Source organism: Fistularia commersonii, chromosome 17 (genome assembly GCF_037954325.1).
Source record: "Fistularia commersonii isolate RoL2024-O1a breed Wild chromosome 17, RoL_Fcom_v1.0, whole genome shotgun sequence".
Classification (NCBI taxonomy): domain Eukaryota; kingdom Metazoa; phylum Chordata; class Actinopteri; order Syngnathiformes; family Fistulariidae; genus Fistularia; species Fistularia commersonii.
In genome coordinates, this window is record NC_141300.1 from 3,712,227 (window position 1) to 3,733,957 (window position 21,731).

A 21,731-nucleotide genomic window follows, 5' to 3' on the forward strand; every position below is an offset into this window, starting at 1 on the left:
ACCACTTTGAATTTTCCATCATAGAGTACAGTAGTAAATGTATAATAGTATGCTATGAAACATTACAACATATTTTGGATAGAAGACATATGAACTCAGTCATGAATTTTACACACACACACGCACGCACACCTATCTATCTATCTATCTATCTATCTATCTATCTATCTATCTATCTATCTATCTATCTATCTATCTATCTATCTATCTATCTAAATGCCCGTAAAAGCATAATTTGTTACATTTACCATTTATGTTTAATATTCGCATATTCAACATTGTGTATTGCATTTGAACCATTTTATATCTCGAGAGAAAATTGCAAATCTGCAACTTAACTCATGCCTCCTGTTTTACTGTCCAAATGCCTTGGTCTTTTGACACATGCACGAATATTTTATTCTTTCCTAAGCACAATGTCTGTTTGTATTTTTCCTCAGTTCCAAGCATTTACCTCCTGGTGACCCTGCTCATGGAGCTGCTTGCCCAGGTTATACAGGCAACTAGTGACAGAGCTCTTGTGGGCATGGGGATCTTTTAGATTCTCATCCGGGATGTCAGCGCAGGTCAGGAAAGTGCGCTTGGACTCATCCAGGCGACCCTGATTCATCAGGATGATGCCTGTGTTCAAGTACGCCGCTGGAAGGACAAAATACAGTTTCAGTTAAAATGAGGCAGTGCGGAAGACATTGTATAGTCATGAATGCAGATTCAGGGATAGTAGCCATGTACCTCATCAATCTGAAATATAATGTAATCATATAACCGAGGCACACCATAGTAGTTACGTATCCAATTCCAATTCTATTCCTTTGGTTCAATTTCAAATGTTTGGGTGTTATAAACTCAATTTTCCACCACAGACAAGGAGTACAAATTCAACAGATAAAGTCTTTCCAACTTCAATAAAATTTCCTCACTCTTCCGCTTTGTTATTTCATTTTGTACCATATTTTTCAATGGCAGAGTACTAACTAAACCCTTTCCATCACTAACATGATTATTTAACATATATCCAGAATATTGTGGGGAGTGTACACCGCTTAACTCATTCCTGGCATTGAGTAATGGGGTAACCTTGTACAACTCTCTGTCACTCGCTGATTAATTTACCTTGTTACCGACTACGACAGCCAGGATAATTGCGTGCTAGATTAATATTGTCTTGTCCAACTGTGATTTTGATTGGGACTACAATTAAATGGCAGGAAATACAAGATGAGACGATCAAGATGTTTTTATCTATAATTGACGAATGTGGGAAACAACGGTTTGATTAATGGAGTTAATTGATAGCACTGTCTGGTGAGACGAAGTGATTTGTACTAATCACGGATTCTGAAATGGCAAATTGCAGGACGCCCGCCAGACGGCTAATTCTCATAAGAGAGACAGATGACGGGCGATGATTTAGAGCGGGAGAACGATACACTGAACACTGCGAGAGAGAAGTCAGTATAGGCGTTGCACGAAAATAGATGTTCTCAACTCAAATAAATAATGGATGACATCATGCGTTTTTTGCTTGATCTGTTCACTTGGCTCAGAAAGCCAGTTAGATGCCTGTGTTTAATGTTGGAATCGGCCGTAATTCCCACTACCCTCTGCCACCTATTCCTTTTGCTACACATAACCACAGCCTGTGTTCACTGTTGCCTGGACACAGCCACAACCTCAAGAGCCTGAGACTGTCAATAAAAAAATGGAGAGAGAGAAGAGCTGTACTTACAGGCCAGAGTTGGCCGGCTCCCAATGGCCAGCTTATAGTAGTGGAGTGCCTCTGGGAACCTGTTGCTCTCCTGAAGCAGCAAACCACTGGAGCAAAACAAAGTGAACGATTGTTCGGGCAGTTTAGAGATCCAAACGTTAGAAGAGAAAGCAATTTTACTGGGATTAGACATGAATAAGAGCGAGTCGGAATATGACAGACACTTGATCATGCTGTGATTATTTGCAGTGGATATTTTGTATTCCCCTCAGAGGAAGTAAAAACCTTGTCAGACAGAGAGCACTCTGGGGAATACTCTACAAGTCAGTAAGAATACAATGCTTGATCAATGGACAGGCATGTGAGTAGACAAAAATACCTTCTTGTTCAGATGCACTCAATCGCTCAATTAATTGTCATATATAGCGAACGAATTTTGCCAAGTACATCCAAAATAGTACAATCGTCTTACATGGATATATTGCAAACACAAATTACTTGAAAGGTATAAAACAACACTATTGGTTCATAAACGGTTAATTTGCCTGATGTAATACTAATATATCAGTATATACTGTTTTCAAAGCAGGACATGATGTTACATATTGCCATTAACATTTTAATAGATTCAAGGTTTTGATAGAAAACAGCGAAAAATATGATAAAATCGAGTAGTCAAGTGAATTCAAATTTATGATCAGACACATGCACTTTATTAGACGGCAATCCATAAAACTACAAATTAAAATTTAGAGGTTCATAACCAACAGTATGGCTAAAAATCAAGCAGCAGAAAAATGAACATAGCATAAATTCATTAATAAAACACCAACTTACAGGTTATACAGCATGTCAGCCATGTTGCTACGATAATAGAGGGCATTTCTGTAAGCCTGTTCCGCCTCTTCCATCTTGCCTTGGCTCTTCAGGACATTTCCAAGGTTGCCCCATGCTGACAGGTCACAAAGAAAATGTTAATTCAATAGAGTGACCAGAAAAAGTGTGGCAGTCATCTTGAGCTTGCCTTTCTTTCAAACTTAAAAGCTGAAAAATGTCTGTAACAAGTAATCGTGTTCTTTTGTGATCCCTGATCTATCACTGCTGTGGAGTTTGGGGTTTCTAAGAGCTTGTTGGAAGATTGTTTAGCTGCAGCTGCTCTAGCTGCGGGAGCTTTGTGCCAAAAAAAAAAAAAAACACTCACTCTTGTGAGTATTATGAAAAGGAGTGCTATTGAGCAAGGGCATTAGCTTTGAATAGCATGGCTCAGAAAAAGACTGAATGTGAATTTTTTTGTGATTAGATGATAAAAATTTAAAATAAAAGAAAGAAAAATCAAGGTGAACTGGAACCATATGAACAGATTGGAATGTGAAACAGCGGAAAAAAGTAGCACTTTGTTATTGTATGTAACAGCACATACACACAAACACGCTCTTGCTCACGTGCACACACGCACGCACGCACACACACTAACTCTTGCTATCACTGATGTTTTTATTGGTTGAATAGGTCACCAAATTCTATTGCTTACAAATCCTATTCTAGTAGAAAATATTTTACCACAAGCAGGCTGATATATTTTTACTTTGCTTCTATTTAATGCTTATTTGGGCCTTATAGTTTTTTGGATGAAAAAAAATGTCTGTAGATATATTTATTTTCCTAAATTCAATGCAATGAAAAGCTTGACTACGGCAACTACACCTTAGCATTGTGATAAACGCATTATTTTGGGAATTCAAACATTCTTTCTCCTATCATCTTGTGAAGTAGGCTACAAGGAGTGTAACCCTGTTAACTTGGCATATTTACATTTATATATCAATGTAGAATATTCTATATAGAGATAAAACAGAAATATTCAGTGGTGGAAAAAAAGAACAGCTGCTTATTCAGCCATGTACCTTGCTGTTTTATGGAGTCATCCACACAGAATGTTGTTTTGTGTATACTGAAATTTCACAGTTCAGACACTACGATGAGCACATGTGTTTGTGGCTGGGTTTCATTCAAATCTCATATTAAATATAATGAACACAAGCGGAGGACAGTGACTCCTGTGTTCGGGCTAATGCTCTGCCAAAACAAACAGCTGTCACGCCCCAGCTCCACTGAAAATTCTAAAAGGGAAATTAGCTCACATAATGTATCCTGCAAGTCTCTTCCCTCCAAAGTAACTTTATGGGGAATGTTTTGGACCGGTCTCTGAATGACAATCTTGAATTTGATGGCTGTTGAATATCTTAACTCCCAGAGGTTTCATTCAGAGATGAGTGCTGTCAAAGTGATCTGTCCTACGTGACAGATGAAATCGAGTGTCGGTGGAGAGATTGTATGCAGGGCATTGGAAAAAATGACATAAACCTACAGACAGGTGATAAATTAAAGGAAGACCCAGAGTAAATGAAGACGTATAATCAAAAAGGCCCCATCCAAAGGATGGAGTGGGTCAACAAGTGATTTGTTTGTGACTAAGTGCTATAGCAAGTTGTCAGTGCCAATATTCAACAAATTACTCAACAGAACCCTTTTTAATGGCAAAGGTGACAAAACAGGAGTGAGTAGTGATGAATCTATGAAGTAGGATTGCCCAGGATTCCTAGCTTGTGGAAGAAAACCAATTTTGCCCTCAGCGCTTCTATTCTTCCAGTCACAAACCTAAGGTAACCAAATAAATTTTGTTTGCAAATTTTTGGCCTCAGCAACATAGTAACCATATTGTAACTTTGGTCTTGCTTCTATTCTTAACTGAGGCATCAAAACTTTGTTGAAGTACCTGCACAATGGTGTCAACTTCTACAATTTTCAGTTACAATGTTCCTCAATAGAACATGTTCAAAAAAACAGCATTGGTGGTGAAAATGTTTGTACAAGTTACATAGATCAGATCTGTCATATAAGGTGTCACAATTTTGCATCAGAATATTTGTGAAATTTTGAAAAATGATATAGTTTTGCATTGGATATAAACTAGTATAGTAAACCTTCAGTTTAAGCTGGGCTGCAAAAATGCACAAGAACGCCATTTAGATACAAATGTTTAACTCAATATTCGGCAGAAAGGCTGTTTGATGGTGAGGCAGTGGGAGATTAAGAAAGGTCTTACACATTATCGAACCTCAGTGGCTGAAGAAGTTTTGATTTGACTACCCATGCACAGCACGTGCATGCAAATGTGAAGGTGCAGTTAGCTCTATGAGTGCAAATTTAACAGAAGAGCAGAGCCTTACCTTTAGCAGGATTGACATAAATCCCTGACTTGTAGAGCATCTCCTCATTCTCCCAGTCCCTGTTTCTCAAAACAGTTTTGACCCCAAAAAGAAGAACTAGAGTTGCACTGCAGTACATCAGCATTGTCCTGGAGGACTTGCGTCGCAGTCGAATGTACAGAGACCTCATTCCAACGGTCACCAGCAGGCAAAAGCCCATACTGGGAATGTACAGTACTCTTTCCGCTATCACAAACCCCACATAGAAAAACAGGTTTGTAGCTGGGAGAAACGGGATGGCCAACAGGCCAAGAGAAAACACCACGACATTTTCAGTGGTGGGCAGGGCAGTCCTGTTCTCAAAGTGGTTTTTGGTACCGTTCTGTGTGTTGTTAATATTTGGCTGGGAGTTGTTACCGTGATTCGGTATGTTATATTGGTAGCTGTGTCCGTTGCTGTTCCCATTCCTTCCATTGGTAAAGTGATGAGATTTACTGTTGGCATAGTTCTCAGTTCTACAGTGTGTCCACACACTGAACCAAGCCAAAAATAGCAACCCCAGGTAGAAGACGATTGTTTGAAGATTTCTCCAATCGGCAAAACTCTTGATCAGAGGAAGGGTGTCCATTGACCAATCGAAGCTGAGTGTGTCCGGGCAGAGGAGTAGCCAAAAGTTGATAGCGGGCAGGTAGAAAAAGGTGAGCATCCTGGTGAGGAGGGAGGAGGAGTCGGCTGCCGGGTTGTCCGAGTTAGAGAAGTTGGGGGGTTTGTTTCCCATCCAGTAGAAGCGGCAGGTCAAAAGTACAACTCCCCAGACTGCTAACAGAAAAACATTGAGCAGCAGGTGGACCTTATTTCTCTGAAAGACAAAGAAAGCACAAATTCAAACCCTCAGTCCAGATGAAAGAATCAGCCATTGAAGATTATTGTATACCTTGTACATTCCAAACCAATTTCAGGTCAGTGATATAAAACCATCATTTATTACAGAAACTGTCAATGGAAAAAATCAAGATCAAATCGATTAAAATGTAGTTTTGACCTCAATCAAGATTAAAGATCATATAAACACACATAACATATCAACTAAAGATTGTATCAATTTTGTTTCTAAAAAAATGCAAGAAAAAAAAACATGATAGGTGCTTGTATTATTATCTTGGGCATTCTGAAAGATTGTGCCTCTGAAAGAATTGGATTTGTGTTTGATCAAACTTATGTGATTGATCATTTGTCGGAATATATTGCTTGATAAATGGTAAAGCTCATAAGAACACTGACTTCATAGGAGATATAAGTCAGTGTTTGAAAGAAAATGGTACTCAGACCGCAATAATCAAGTACACACTCAGTCCATAGTACTATAACTATTTTACACGCACACAGATAGATAGATAGATAGATAGATAGATAGATAGATAGATAGATAGATAGATAGATAGATAGATAGATAGATAGATAGATAGATAGATAGATAGATAGATAGATAGATAGATAGATAGATAGATAGATAGATAGATAGATAGGATAGATAGGATAGATAGGATAGATAGGATAGATAGGATAGATAGGATAGATAGATAGATAGATAGGATAGATAGGATAGATAGGATAGATAGGATAGATAGACAAAAACTCACTCATATATATATACATACGTACACACACACACACACACACACATATGTATATGTATTTATATATACATGTATATTTCAGTGATCTGGTGGAAAAACTTCAAGGCACCATAAATTCTCAAACTCATTAGTCAAACTTACACTTGAGCCAAATTAGACCAGCTATGTAATACTTTTACATCAGCCAGCCAGCATGACATTACTGCATGTCTGCATGCAACAATTCATCTGGGGTCATAGAGTGCAAACATGTATTGCTTTGAGGGTGTACTATTGATTCCCTTTGCCTGTTCATTGTCATGTATACATCACAGCAGCAAGACTTCAGTTACCTCTGGGAACCACTGACCGCAGGATACATTTCTGCTATTTGCCGATGATCACTGCTAAAACAAAGAGCGGCGGGCCAGGGCACAGTCTGTATACATACGGTAGACTACAGTTAAATTGTATTAACTCTAAAGATGCTTTGGTTAGTATCATGTATGAGTGTAATTATGTCTCTTGGGTCAAAGAAAGGCTTTACTGGAAAGCATTACTGGGGAATTAAAAGAAGTAGTTTTCTTTTCCTTTGAAAGATAAATACAGGAGCTCATCTGGTTAAGACACTGCTGTGTGAAATATGATAGTCACAGCTGTTTTTGAAAGTATCACTTGCAACTACTGTGATGAGGTCGATTTTGTTAAAACTCTCTATGGGAGACCTGATAACAATGAAAGGATTCTAAATTTTACAAAATATGCCAAAGCTAAAGGGTATATTTGACAACTAAGCAACCAAAAGGTCACAATTTCAATCCACAATAATTACTCATTAATTGCGAGGATATCACATGGGAATTAGGATACATTTTCTTTGAACCAGATCTTCTGAAATGTTACCTTCCAATGATGAGCATTATTTTTACTGTTAGAAATACAGTAAAATAAGAAATACATAATATGTATGAGACAAAAACAATAACCTAACATTGCATAGTGACTTTGTCAGTAATGTGATGTTGACACAGAGGGATGTTTTTTTGTAAAAGTGTTGCAAAAAGTGAAACAAAAATACTGTAGGGTAGTGAGGGAAAGAAAAAAAAAAAGGACTGTGACCTTTTCCATCACAAGGATGAGGAAATGCTAAAAAGACATAAAGTGCCCTGTGAGTCTCAGGGGCTGTTTTTTTTTTTGCAGACTTTGCCAGTCTTGCTGAGTGCTAATAACTCTCAATCACTGCTTCTGTGGGATCTTAGCAGATTTAAGAGGCTGAGTTCGGACTCACTGTAGGTGAAACAGGAAAAAAAACTTCAGTTTTAGACATGCCAACTTATCTAAAATATGCTTGATATGGAAATATCATCTTTGAAGTCAAGACCCAAAAGGTTTTGACTTGTGATGCCTTTCAAAACTTTTTGGGTCTTCCGGTGCTATCAATGTCATATTTCTGGTCAGTTTAGCAATTTGGGTTTTGAATTGAAGATAAACAGCGGTGTTCGGGATTGTTTATTATATATTATATATAAATATATAGATTGACATTAGGAGGTTGGTGTCTAGATTGCATTCCACCTAAATCATTCTTCCCCTATTATATATGGGGGAGGGTCGACACTTCTTAGCATATAAATGGAATTCAGAAAGCTTTGTGTATTTAATTTGCCTAGAGATTTGGCAATCATTTGCAGATAATGATAGACCATGGCAAGAGCATTGAGCCCTGTTTCCAGCTTAAGTCTGATATTCAGATATAGAGATAATTTCCGCAGTTTATTATCTCAGTACAAAGCAACTACAGGTTAACATAGGTTTCAAAATAACATTTGAAATGGTCTCAGTCAGCTACATGGCAGATGAAGTGCATGCAGGTAAATTGAAGAATAAATAGCTAAGAAGTGGGAATGAGACCGTGAACGATTCTAAGTCTCAAGATGAGGCCCATCGATCGACTAGAGAACAGTTCAGCATGTACCTCCGCCTCTCGTCGACTTGGGATTACCTCCAGAACATCCTGAACATCTTGTCACTTCTCCCACTGATATCACAACTAGATTTCTGACAAATATGAAAACCTGACTGTTGCCAAGCACAGCATCACCTTGACAACATCCAGTTTGTTGTTTCATTCACATTCCTGCATTGCTGCACTGTGCTTTTGTTTTTTTGTTCAGTGTACAGAAAATGGGATTATACTTTGAAAACAACACACATTTGAACCCTATTTAGCTTGCAAACAGCCAACTCACTTAACTCTCACGGTGCTTTGGATCATCCGTAGGGCAGGATAATTAGGGATAATGAACCAAACATCTATTCATCTTTTGTCTCTTGGCTAAAGAGAACATCTTTATTGGGTTAGGGTTAGGGTGAGAAAAAATGTTTTTTTCCATAACAATCCAGAAAATATCTTGTGTCTGTTTGCAATATCATTCAAAAAAAAAAACATGAAAAATATGTTTGTATCTTTTTTTTCCTTTTTTTCTTACTATTGGTCTATCGATAACTAAGGTAAAGGGAATTTTTCTTTGCTTTGTGTTTCAGATACAGCTGGTTTACAACTTAAACAAGCCTTCATTAGAAATCCATGCAAGGGAAATATCCTTGGGGATTAAAATGCAGAACAGGCTAATCAAAGGGATTCCTATTTGCGTTTGTCTTTTCCCACTAAACATTTCGATTAGCATGAGACGACTCTCTCGAAGTGTATTTTTAAATCACCATAAGGATGTAGAGAAAGAGGTATTGTGGCAAAAAGAGAGAAAAGAGCTCAGAATTTTGAATTCATCGGTGCACAGAAAGTGCTGTATTCTCTTGAGCACACAAAGGGTTTTGTGCATAATTGGCTGATGCTCACCATATTTTCAAAGAGCTTTTAGGGGACAATCAATTGCATGACGGATCTAACAAGTTCCGAGCAAAGCGAGAGATTGAATAAATGGCATTGTGGCATAACCTATTCCACCCTTTCATCATTACAGAGATCTGTCCTTTTGCACAAGGTCTTTTATGAAGCAAACCTTTGCTGAACAGTAAAAGGCTCACCGAAAAAATAAAGAAGGAAAATTAGCACAAGGTAGCAATCACGCACACATGCAGAGGCTCACCCTTCAAATTCAGAAAATTCATGAGACCTGTTTAAAACAACTGAATAAATTGACTGATGCATACACACTGTACTTTTGTCACTGCATATGTTCTCTTGTATCAACCAGATCAAGCTTGCCACTGATAACGCATACATTTTTCCCTCTGTTTGGCCTTCCCTTTATCTGCAGCATTTGCCTAAATTCTTTTTGGCAGTAAAGAACAAGTAAGGACAGAAAGGAGCTAAAATACTGAGCATCTGTTGTGGATTACCAACATCTGTCTCCTAATTTCAAACTGTGATTACACTGATACCTGGTAATTCGCGAGTATAATTATTACTGTCAACTGCCATTTAGAGAGCAAAGATAGAGCAGGTAAGTTTTCATGCCTTATTTCCAAACACACCACTACATCCTTTTTCATTTTTAGAATGAAAGCGTTATTTTGCTTGTCTCAGGCTTTGTGTGTTGCTTAAAGACCACCTGTACTGAGGCCTTGAAAATTTTAGATTACAAGTAATTACAATTAGTATATATTTAATGATTGAAGATCATACCAAAATTCTTAATAATATATTATTATCTCTTATTAATCAATTATCTTTTATATTGTTCTCTCTTTATATGCTAGTAGGAAAGAAGCATACTGTTGAAACTCCAATAACATGGAGTATATCCTGCATAATAAAGAGTAATGTAATAAAAGACATCAATAAATATATAATTAGATTTATAGCCCTTTTATTATCATGCTTACCTGATTCATGCTCATAGCTTTAATTTAGAAGGTGAACTTGTGAAGAATGCCAATCAAAAGTTTAAAAAAAGATTGCAAAAGTTCACACAGATAAGCACTTAGCTCAATCTACAGACGAGTTGTGACAGATGTAAACATAAAACTTATCTTCACGACAAGATAAGAAAAGCAGTCATTTCAAGGCACTGTATCTTTTCATCCCATCACTTAGCCATTTCGGATTTTGCGTCACATGGATGTGGTCAACATGTACAAAGCAATCAATGTCTTAGCAGGTTTATCTAAAGTGTATTGGAAAAGGAGATCGCTTGGTGTGTGGTGTCAAAGGTCAAGAAGTCAAACCCCACAGTGGAGTTGGTTCATGCTGCTCCAGGTCAAAGCTTTTAACCTATGAGCACATTTTGGTGAAAGACTTGGCCAGTTAACAAAGACAGCACAAAAATGGAGACATTTCTAAAAAAAATTATGATATAGGATATCAGCCCTACTGAATCAATCATAATGTAATATCTTTTTTCACCTAAGTTGTACATTGGTGAGGCAGTTTGGTTCTATACTAAATCGTTTCACTTATCATTTTCACTTAAATCACAACCATTCGTGCTGCTCTAGTGAATAATGTAAATTTAATTTCAAAAGAAAATATCTGCTTGACCTCAGATTCATTATTTCAATGAATACTCTGTGAATAAAGGCATAAAATAACATTTATTGTCATGAGACCTGTTTCGAAGTTTTAATCTGACCTGAACCAACACCTTGGCCAAATAAATGTTGTAAATAAAGATTGAGGCTGTGCATCTTTGCATAATCCAGGTCTTGGTCTCATTTGACTGATTCATCCAATTGGGGAGAAAAATTCCTGAAGATATTTCAGCTGTTTTTTAAAGAATTCACAGGGTCGCATAACCACATCAAGGCTAAGTTTTGTAATCCATTAAAGTTACTGAAAAGGCAATATCATTACACAACTTAGTATGAACATACACAAACTACTGTCATGTTCAGAAAAGGCCAAAAAGCCAGAAGGTCCAAACAAGAGGAGCATAATAACAATGGAAAACCAGTCATGTCCAATCCTTAACATTTCATGAGACATATTTATTGAGTGAAACCACAGTAATGGGTTGAAAAATAAACTAACTGTTCCTGATTTCTGAACCATTATTTCCCATATTTATTTGAACTGGGAATGTCAATTGGACTACAAACATGTACTTCTGCGAACTTGCAGGAGTACATGCAACCTGCAAAAGGTTGATTGACTCCTGATGGAGGTGAAATCTGAGTTGGAAGTTGATGCTTTTGATTCAGTGTTGCTCACTGACTCTCAAGCAGTTTATTGTTAGATAGCAGAAATTTACAGTTCTAGAAGAAAACCCAAAAATGCAAACCTATGGTTTCAAGGGGATGACAGTGACCATTTGTTTCCAGACTAGATTTGCTCTGTCCACGCATGGATTCCATGTCATTACGATGCATTAAGAAGATCAGACCCATTGTATTGCCGGGATTAGAGAGCCAGTAAGCTGTTCCAAAACATGCATGAAGGCGAGAGACAAAGCCAGAGCCGGGGGCCAGAGCCAACCAAATTGCGCTGATGCATTTCTACTCTCTAAACCACTTTTTGAAAAGCTATCTGGCGTGTCATGTTATGGTTGACCACCGCCACGCCATTTGTTATTGATTATGCCGGCTAGTAACACACATGAGATCCATCATAAAATAGTTATAGAATCATAAAAGTGAATGGAGGAACATAGAATTGCTGTAATTTGTAGTTTTCAGCTCTGATGGTAAATCAAAGATGGCCACGAGTGACTGAAATCTAAAGAGCACCAAAAAGACAAAAAGAGTCTATGAGATCAAACAAAAAAATACAGAAACATTTAATATTGTGGGAGCCTGCTGAGCATGCCAGACATCTTTCTGTCGGTCTCTGAGCCTACAAAGTGTCCATGTAGACTTGGCCTCACACCAGTTCATGATAACTCACTTCTATACTGGTTGAGTGTGCTGATTACCAGTGTATCTGGGAAATGAAAGACTCCCAGATGTGTTGGCACAGATATTTGTTATGTCTTCTTTCTGTAAAACCATGTGTCACTACCTTGATGTCCAGATACAGCACATTACATTTCTGCATACAATCACTGAAAATTTGTTCACAGCCAACACGAGATAAATGTGCCTGAGTAATTATTTTGATAAACTGAACTGGAACAGGATGAGGAAGTGGGATGAACAACTTGTTGATGTACTGAAGCAAACCATCTGTTATTTAGCTGATTTCTGTTTACCTGTAGGTAAAATCAGTCTTTGAGGAGGCTTGTGGCAATGTCCTAGGGGGTTGATCTCTACAGAAGATATCACAAATATTTAATGTGAAGGTTGTTTCTAAATTTATATATGCTTTTTCCTCAAAGGAAAGGAAACTGTAGAGTAATATAGAGCAACCAATGCTCTGATCTACTGAACTACATTCTATCCATCCTTTCACACACTCGGATCACTAAAGCAACGCACACATACTAGCATTTGTCAGGTGTGGCAGAGTTAGCCTTAGATCAGGGGTGGAGGATTGGGAGAGGCTCATCCTGTTTGTTGCTTGAGATCCCTGGATGTTAGTTGGATTTTACACTATGCAAACTGTGAGAGGAACTAATCCTATTGGATTGGTTAAATGATCTGATACGATGTGGGCATGAACATCACATCACAACGACTTAAGTGGGAGACAACTTAGAGCCGACTAATGTTGAAATTTGATATAAATGTTCAAAACTGGAGTTTTATATCAGTCCATTAATGGATTGTCATACCTTCTGAGGACTCATTTGATGGCCTGTACCCATTGTTTTGGTTGTTGAGAAACCAGCCTTTTGATAAAAAGGTTTTAATCAATGTGAGTCATTCAACTGCTGAAATTTCCCTTTTTGAAACCTTATTGTTGAGGAAGATTCTTTCCAGTTTAAATCCATCTTTAAAACCAATCCCGTGTGACTTTACTGCGGCGATAATCATTCCAATGTGTCATAGTAGAGAAAGCAAGACTTGGGTGTAGGCCAGAGACCATTTTGTCCTCACGGTCGGATGAGTGTTTGAGGACAAAAAGAGCAACTCAGCAGCTAAATAAGAGAGAATGGAAAACAATTACAGAGTACTGGAAGAGCAGAAATCAGGAAAAAAAACATCTGAAGAACAGCTCTGATTCTTGCATGGCAGTAAGCCCAACAATCCGTGTGGACTTAATCACAAGGTTACTGAAAATTAATGCATTGCAAGTGCAATACTTGCAAACTTGCAAATTGTTTTTTTAATGTAGTTATCACCTTAAGATCAACACAACCTAGCTGTTGACCTGTGCAGTAAAACAGGTCATTACCATTAGCTGTCTTTTAGTGATTTCCAATTCTTAGTGAATTAATTAATGAGTGAATGCAGTTTATAAATTGGGCATGTGCAAAAGGACTTTTTGAGTCAAGATACTGTAAATTGGCCATGGTTTGCGTGTTTGCACTTTTTTTAAGACCTAAAGGACTGTTCTGTCAGAGGAATGGGTTAGATAGCGAAGACATGTGAGAGCATGGGCTAGAACTGATTTTTAGAGTTGGTTGGGACTGTGTCCAAAATGGGACCGAGGATCTACTCTTCAAGAGTCACAATGTCCTCTTTGTATTATTCTCATGAAAGAGCCACATTCCTGATCATAAACTCATGCCCTGATTTAGAGAATAACACACCCATTATAAAATACACACAAACTCCCCTGCCTACACAAGGTATTCATTTAAATAGTGCTTTCTTCTTTTGTTTTAGCTGTATTTAATTTACAGTTTGCACATCTGCAATCGCAGGGTCTGTACTGAGAGCCAGAGCAGCAGCTTCCTCAAAGCAGTATAATGGGAGCCGCATAAGCTGGGTGGATGGTAGCAAGTTTGTAGAAAATGCAGGAAGAGGTGAATCAAACCACACAAAAAAAAGAAAAAAGAAATCCATAGCACTAACATTAAATCAATTGTGGGTTTTGTTTGAACAATGAACAAGAAAGTACCTCTATGACAGGAGATGAAATCAACAACCATTTTTGAGAATACATCATAGTACCCCTTTAATTTAAATGACAAATGATGTGAAAGAATATACAAAAATACAAAATTTGGTCTTTTCCCTTCTTCAAGTGAATGACCATGAACCACACTGCCAACCATAACACATCAGGATATTGACATTTTTCAGTTTCTTCATTATCTAATTATCATATAATTTTAATAAAGTCTGCTGAGAGCGCATACATTTTTGTGTGCTGTAATTTGTTTCTATTTAGTGATGGGAAATATTCATTGAGAAGATAAGAAAGCAGTAGATCTAAACTGAGCGTCGTCGTTATTGAACAGGACACCCAGTCTTTTACTCCTAACTAGACTTCTGTGACTGTCTCTAAACTTGAAACATTAGGTTAACATTTGTACAAAATACAGCAGAATCAGATGTACGTCCCAAATCACTACTTATTGTTTCCTTCATTATCCAATTACAGGTAGACTTAACAAATGGAACTCCATTACTTTGCATTGCTTTTTTCTTTAAATGTGTCTCATTAATGCCTTCACATATCTGATACTAAAATGTTGGCCCTGTATTGATACAAAAAACTATGGATAAATAGATAAAACTAAATCAGTCCATCTTGCATTTTTACCTACACTATTCTATTAATCTGTTCATTTCAGTTTTTCCTTTGAGTGTGTAAAATGTCTTGTCGTGCAGGTACGATTTGAGAATTTTAAAGTGTCAGATTTTCACAGCACCAGTTTATTTTCTGAGAACTTAAATAGGAAAATCGAAGAAATGTTAAGAAACAGACCATGCTGAAATGTCTTGGCAACTTGATTGTACGGTGTGAAATTTTTTTTTAGGTTAGCAGGAAAATAATTTAATCAATAAAAACATAAAATGATAACACAGAGACAACAAGAACACATGGTTGAATGAAACTGTGGGATACACTTCTTCGAAACAAAGATCTTACATAAGAAGCAACTACTGATTCCCAGATATATAGCAGCACATATTTCCTTCTCAGCATGACACAAGCAAAAAGACAAAGGGGAATACTTCAATCCTCATTTTAATTAAGCTTCGTCATTAATTTTGACAAAGAAAACAAGGGGGTCCCCGTGTTGGGTGTTGTTGTCACTGTGCGTTTCAGGTAAGTCTTTGTCTAAGGAGGAGCGGGATGAAACTAAAGTTCCTTCCCAGTGCTGTCCCACAGCTATGCCACTCAAGCATTCACACACCTGTTCCATCCGTTCAAAGTTGCATGAGAGGGTTTTTCTTTTCATTACCCTAAAGGGTAGCATTTTATAGACCACAATAAAGCAAGAGAAGAAAATCTGCTTCAATATGCTGTTTCAAATTGAAATGAACTAATACAACCTAAACATGTTTTTTCAATTTCCTCAAGTCTATCATTCCTTTTCATGGATCGAGGTGTTGAAATACAAGTCATGATGCAAACCTACATTTAAACAAATAGTTGAAGGGCTATTGGTGGTGCAGTTAGAACGCATGCCTTATAGAAAGCTTCCAGGTGTGAATCCTATGACCTATGTGCTTTTCCACGTGAAGTTTGCATGTTCTTCCATCTTCAAGTGCCTGCTGAAATTGCTGAAATTCAATACGTGCTCTCTGCTTCTTCCCACGGAGCAAGTGAGAGTGAGAGTGTAAAGCCTGTATACGTGTCCCTACATTCAATTGGTGATCGAAACCCTGTTTCACCCCATAACAGCTGGTCAAGGCTCCAGCTGCCCGCTTATTCTGATGGAGACAGGAAGGAAAAATAAACGGTGTAGATTGTTAAATCCCAGGCTTTTACTGAGGAAGCATTGCCGCTTCCCCTCACATGAAGTTTATTTGTAACAATATTAAATCTTTTAAGGCAATTAAGTATGAAACTGGATAAGCACAATGCTAATATTAACTCCCAATTACCATTCAAATGGCTTCTCATTTCCAGAGAGATATGTCAGATTGACTAATTTTGACAGAGGCAGATCTACAACCTTATTACGACAAACAATTTCCCAAGAGGTGTGGTATTAAGTATATTGCACTTGTAAAACATACGGATCACAGCATAGAAGAAAGAAAGAAGAAATGCAGGAATGTATCCATGCAAATTAAGTTAATTCTATAAGTCTGCCAGAATCTTTCTGCCCTGAGGTTTTCCTCCAGCTGTTCCAGCTCAGTCCATTCTGCTTGACATCCAAATTTAGGTCTCCCTCTCAGGTATTTTTGGGCTGGCCTTTGAATCTTTTGAATCATCCATCTGCTCGGTGATGCCGTTTTGGCGTTTTAGGAGTATATGGCGTAAGAGTCACCGCTTGCCCTCTATCAACTTTTCAACAAGTCCATTGCCAAAGGCTACTGTTGTTGTATTTCTTTCCAGTGAATGCTTAAATTAATCAAGGCGGCTGTTGATGAATGGTCTATGCAGCACCATAGGTAAGTTGCTTACACTCCTCTCTCAAACTCACACACACACAAACACACAAGCATTTAAACACAATGACATGCGCAGATGGATCTTCTATATCCACTCCCCACCCCTACATCTCCCCCCATCTGCTTGTGACATTCCTGGAATCAGGTGTCTGTAACGCTTGTAAGAGTGAGATTTTAGGAAATCATATTTCAGTGGTGACAGAAGATTGGACTTGGAAAACAATGGCTTAAAAATAACATATCAGGTTTGGCATTGTATATACGGGGCATTTAGTATTCAGGAGGCATAGTGGATAACGTGACATCAACATTACCATTCTCTTTTTGGAGTGTGAAAGCATCACATATCTGTATCATGTTTTCAAAGGGTTGTTCTCATCATGGCCATCTCAAGAATGTCATCCCCTCAGGTATTCTGGCTCATACTTTATAGCTGTTGAAAAGAAACTACCAACAATTTCTGCCTCTGGTTGAATACAGAGGAAAAATAGAGAGTGAAAGCACAGGCACACACGTCAACTGAGAAAAAGAGTACCAGTGCAGTGACGATGACTATCTACACTTACGAATGCCTTGCTTTTCACATTTGCTATAGGGACTGGTGAGGTCAGATTCCCTGCCCGAAAACTCCCCACCACTTATTTTGAAGATCAGCTCCCTAGAAAAGGACACCCAGAACTAATCGACTGCATTTTGTACTGAAATCAACATTGTGAGATCATATTCAAACTTTTAGATTGCTCCTAAACTTTGGTTTTAAAGTGGCCATCAAGAAAAAAAAGTAAATGATCTAGTTTTGTGCAAGAAACGGTATAACTGCAAAAAATCCTTTTCAACATCAATTTCTGGTTACAACAATGATGCCAACTATGATTCACTTTGTGGTATAAACTTCTTTTTTAAGGAGCAGCTTAGGACAGCTGTAAATGTTTTAATCAAGTGCAAGGGCAACTAGTAATATCACCTTCTATAAAAACCAGGTTGCACAGATTACTGTTTAAAAGGGAGTAGGTCTTGGGAAGACAAATTAAGTAATACAAATAAACCACACAGTAAGCTTATTTCAATGGCACAGGCCAGTTGCTGATGATGCCACACAAAACATCTGTAATAATAATAATTGCCTGTAAAGTAAAGATGACAGGAGCAGTTGAAAGCTAAACACAAGTTATGGCTCAAAAGTTCAACTTTAATTTGTGTGATCATTTGTGCTGATGTTTCACATTGGATAAATATGACTTCTTTTGAAATTTTTTTTTTTTGGGGGTGGCTTTATTTGTAATTTCATCACTTTTGCCACAACAAAAAGTAGCCAAGCCATTTGTTGTCTCAAAAATCCTTGTTCTTATACGATCACTGCAGCATGAAGGACCCCACAGCTCTGTCTCTCTAAGAGACTTTAAGAGCTTATGTTGATACCTGAGCCCAATTGTATTTCCCAAATAGGATCTTAAAAAAACTGCTGTTGAAAAAAGAGAAGGAACCCCAGTTTTTTGGCCCCGATGTCTTCAATTGTGAAAGAATACCTTTTAGCAGTATATAAGAAAAACCAAAAGATTAAAATGATGGACACAAGGTCTAAACACAGGGATGAAAAATTGAACTGGAAAAGTGAAGTGCAGCCAACCAAACCAAATTTCACGTTTAAAAGACTAACTGACACAAAGAGAGAACAAAGTGGCTTAGTGTTTTTTTTTGTTTCTTAATTATGTTAGATTAAAACACTGTTGCTTAATGTAGCATAGCAAAGAAGAAAGTATGCCCAAAATATTTGTCACAAAGGTCAATGACAATTTCTTATTCATGGTCATTGATGATGTACCATGAAGAACAATGCAGACTCAGCTGTCAGAGCATAGATTTGTATGTCTGAGTTTAAGGGTTGAACTGCATTTAACCTCACACACATCCTGGCATTTAAATACAGATTGCACAAAGATTTGCACGGAAGGATCTCGCATCAATAATTATTACCCTCCCGCCTCCATTTGTTTGTGACATTGCTGGGGTCTGGTCTCGGTAGATCCAGTGATACTGCTGTTCGGGTAAGCGGTGAGTTCCATCACCTGTTTGTAGTCTCACTCTGTGTGTGTGTGTGTGTGTGTGTGTGTGTGTGTGTGTGTCTCACTCCCTCTGTCTGTCACTTTCTCAACACACACACTTCTTCCACTAATATCCAAAGTGTGAACAGCTAAGACAAGGTGTGATAGTAGCTGTGATCAGGCTGAGTTGACTGTGAGTTCACAAAGGGGAGCCTCAATTTTCAAATAATGACAACATTAGAGGACTGTAAAAATAATAAACGGTATATATACACACAAACACCAACATAAACACACACACACACACTATATAATGACGCATTGCTTTCTTATATTGGACTGTTTTCTTGCCAAAAAAAAGCCTTCACTGGTCCCATCAGCATGTGTTACAGCATTACAAAAATATAAATACTATTTGCGTTGGATTTTGATTGAAATTAAAGTTAGAAGAACTGCAGCAAAGTTGTTGAAATACAAGCAACCCCTTTTCCCATACTAAAGTAATCAAGAAAATATAAAAATCCAGATGTTCTCACAACTACATGGTTAATTGCAAGGTTTGATCTTGTTGACTGTTTGCCATTTATAGAGGCAATTGTGATTTCCTACTTGCCATGCTATGGCAGCTGTATTACACCTGTTGCATTAGCATTAAGACCGTATTTTTATTTTCCTTGAAGGGTAGTATATTTACAACAACTAATTTAAAAGGGTATTAATGCATTATCTCTGATATATTTTGTATGGAGAGTTTCTGCAGCTAAAGCCTCAGTTAAATATGAACTGTTGAGATCAAAATTAAATTAAAGTGATGTTCCCACAGTCCATTATGCAACCTTCAAAGTGCACTCGGGAGAAGTGATGACATGACTGAAGAGCTGCAATAGAAATAAACATCATTTACGGAGAGCCACAATCAGATAATGGGAGCAATTTCTCTATTTCTAACATGAAATGTCAAATGACCGGACGAGTCCACAGCAATGTTTTCAAGGGGGGAGTGCCAGTCTGTTGTGGGCTCTCAGGACACGCAACAAAAATCTAGTGTGACAGAGGAGCAGGTTTTACTGACTCAAATGAGGTAAAAGACAGACTATATTTACTTTTGTTGCAGGTCAGTAACCTTATAATCCAGCCTTCACATTCATACTTTGTATTTTGTGGGTTCAGACAAAAAACCCCAACTCAAATGGGGGTCCAGGTTTTCTGCAACACTGCAAGTTTATAAGCGGCTGGGGGCCACAACTTTCCCAGACGAAAAAAAACAACAACTATTATCAATGTTTTGTATCATGTTTTTTTTCTCTGTCGATACAGAAGGAAACAACTGCAAAGAACTGCATGGGAATCAGACATTAGGTTACAACACATTCAATGCGATCTGTATCTGATTACCATACAGATGTCAATTGCTTGATTGGTGGATGAGTCTTAAATGACAAACACTTCCTATGTTAACATTGATAACAAAATAGTGACTGCTCACTGTATAACGCTCCTCTTACGTTATCTAGGTTAGGACAAAATGGCACTCTACATCATTGACAACCGTCAGTCTAAAACTACCAATGAAGAAATCTATGCCACATATGGCAAACATCACTTCCAGAAAATGTACTGTTTTTTAGTCTCCTCTTACCACAATGAAAATAAATATCTTTCAACCCATGCGATTCTTTGTTCAGCTCCTCAGCACAGTGCGTGAGCTGGAACCTCAATTTACATGTTATTTCAATTTCACTTTGACTTGTCATCATATGTCACCCTGAAAAGCATACATTTTTGAAAACATTTCATTTGAGTTACCAGTGGAAATTGTACAACAAAAAGAACTGAATCTTATTTAGTTGATATCTTTGCCTTATTTGCATTATTTCAGTATCACGTTCAAAATATTGGGATGCACTGGTTTCGGTTTTCTTCCAATTTCATCATTTTTTCAATGTCTAACATGAGTTACAGAACAAGGCCTGTAGGCTAAAATTAAGTCTGATGCAGAATGAGTATCTCACTTTATCAAACGCCAGTGAGATGCTGCTGTCTGGCTCTGCTCCCTCTCTCTCTCTCTTGTGCTCTCGCTCTTCGTTTCACAAGCGCTATCTTTAGCCACTTCATCTGTGCAAACTTTAAGTATCTTGTCAGCTATGAACCATTGTGCCCTTTGGCTCTTCTGGCCGTATTTCCTCACGAGTTTTGCCCGGCTTGATAAGCCAATGAAAGGCCTGCCGTCCTGCGGCAATAGACGAACCATGCAAGAGAGGACACAGGAGTCAGATAAGACATAAATTGTGGGAGGACAGTGGGGGAGAGAAGACATAAGAGAGGATCTCACTCTGCATTTCCACCCTGTGCTGAGCACTGAAAGGATAGCTCTCAATTTACGCTTCACATAAACGATCTATTCTCCTTCTATCGCTCTGTCTTCCTCTTTATTGTGCTTAAATTATCTCCATCTTTGTGTGATATGTGTCATGATATGCCAGGGCTCAGTAAGCTCTGCTCTGCAATGTCTTAAGTCACATTTGTAAGCATGTCTTGTTGAATTAGTTATGAAGGAGAGAGGACCCGTAGGCGTCATACGGATAGACACCAAACAGTAAATAAGACTTTTGTTGTTGGGGAATAAAAGGGTTGATTTATTCCTCGGTTATGTAAAACATGGTGAAAAATTATGGTTGTCACTTTTCAAGTAAGTCAATAGTCTCCTTTTAGTGCTGTTTGCAATGGTGGTACGAGCAAAAAAAAAAAACATATATATGTATTTTTTTTAATCATGGGGATTTTGGTTACGTGTAAGGGGTGA

General features: G+C 37.8%; 1 protein-coding gene across 1 annotated transcript in view; it reads right to left on the reverse strand.

The window, feature by feature from the left end:
• Positions 1-21,731, reverse strand: part of tmtc2b (transmembrane O-mannosyltransferase targeting cadherins 2b) — an 88,652-nt gene that overhangs the window by 25,860 nt on the left and 41,061 nt on the right. The window contains exons 3-6 of the mRNA XM_086163202.1: positions 4,939-5,776; positions 2,546-2,660; positions 1,730-1,815; positions 455-639 (exon numbers count right to left, since the gene is read on the reverse strand). Of these exons, the coding sequence (XP_086019328.1) occupies positions 455-639; positions 1,730-1,815; positions 2,546-2,660; positions 4,939-5,776 (1,224 nt within the window). The remainder of the gene's footprint in view (positions 1-454; positions 640-1,729; positions 1,816-2,545; positions 2,661-4,938; positions 5,777-21,731) is intronic.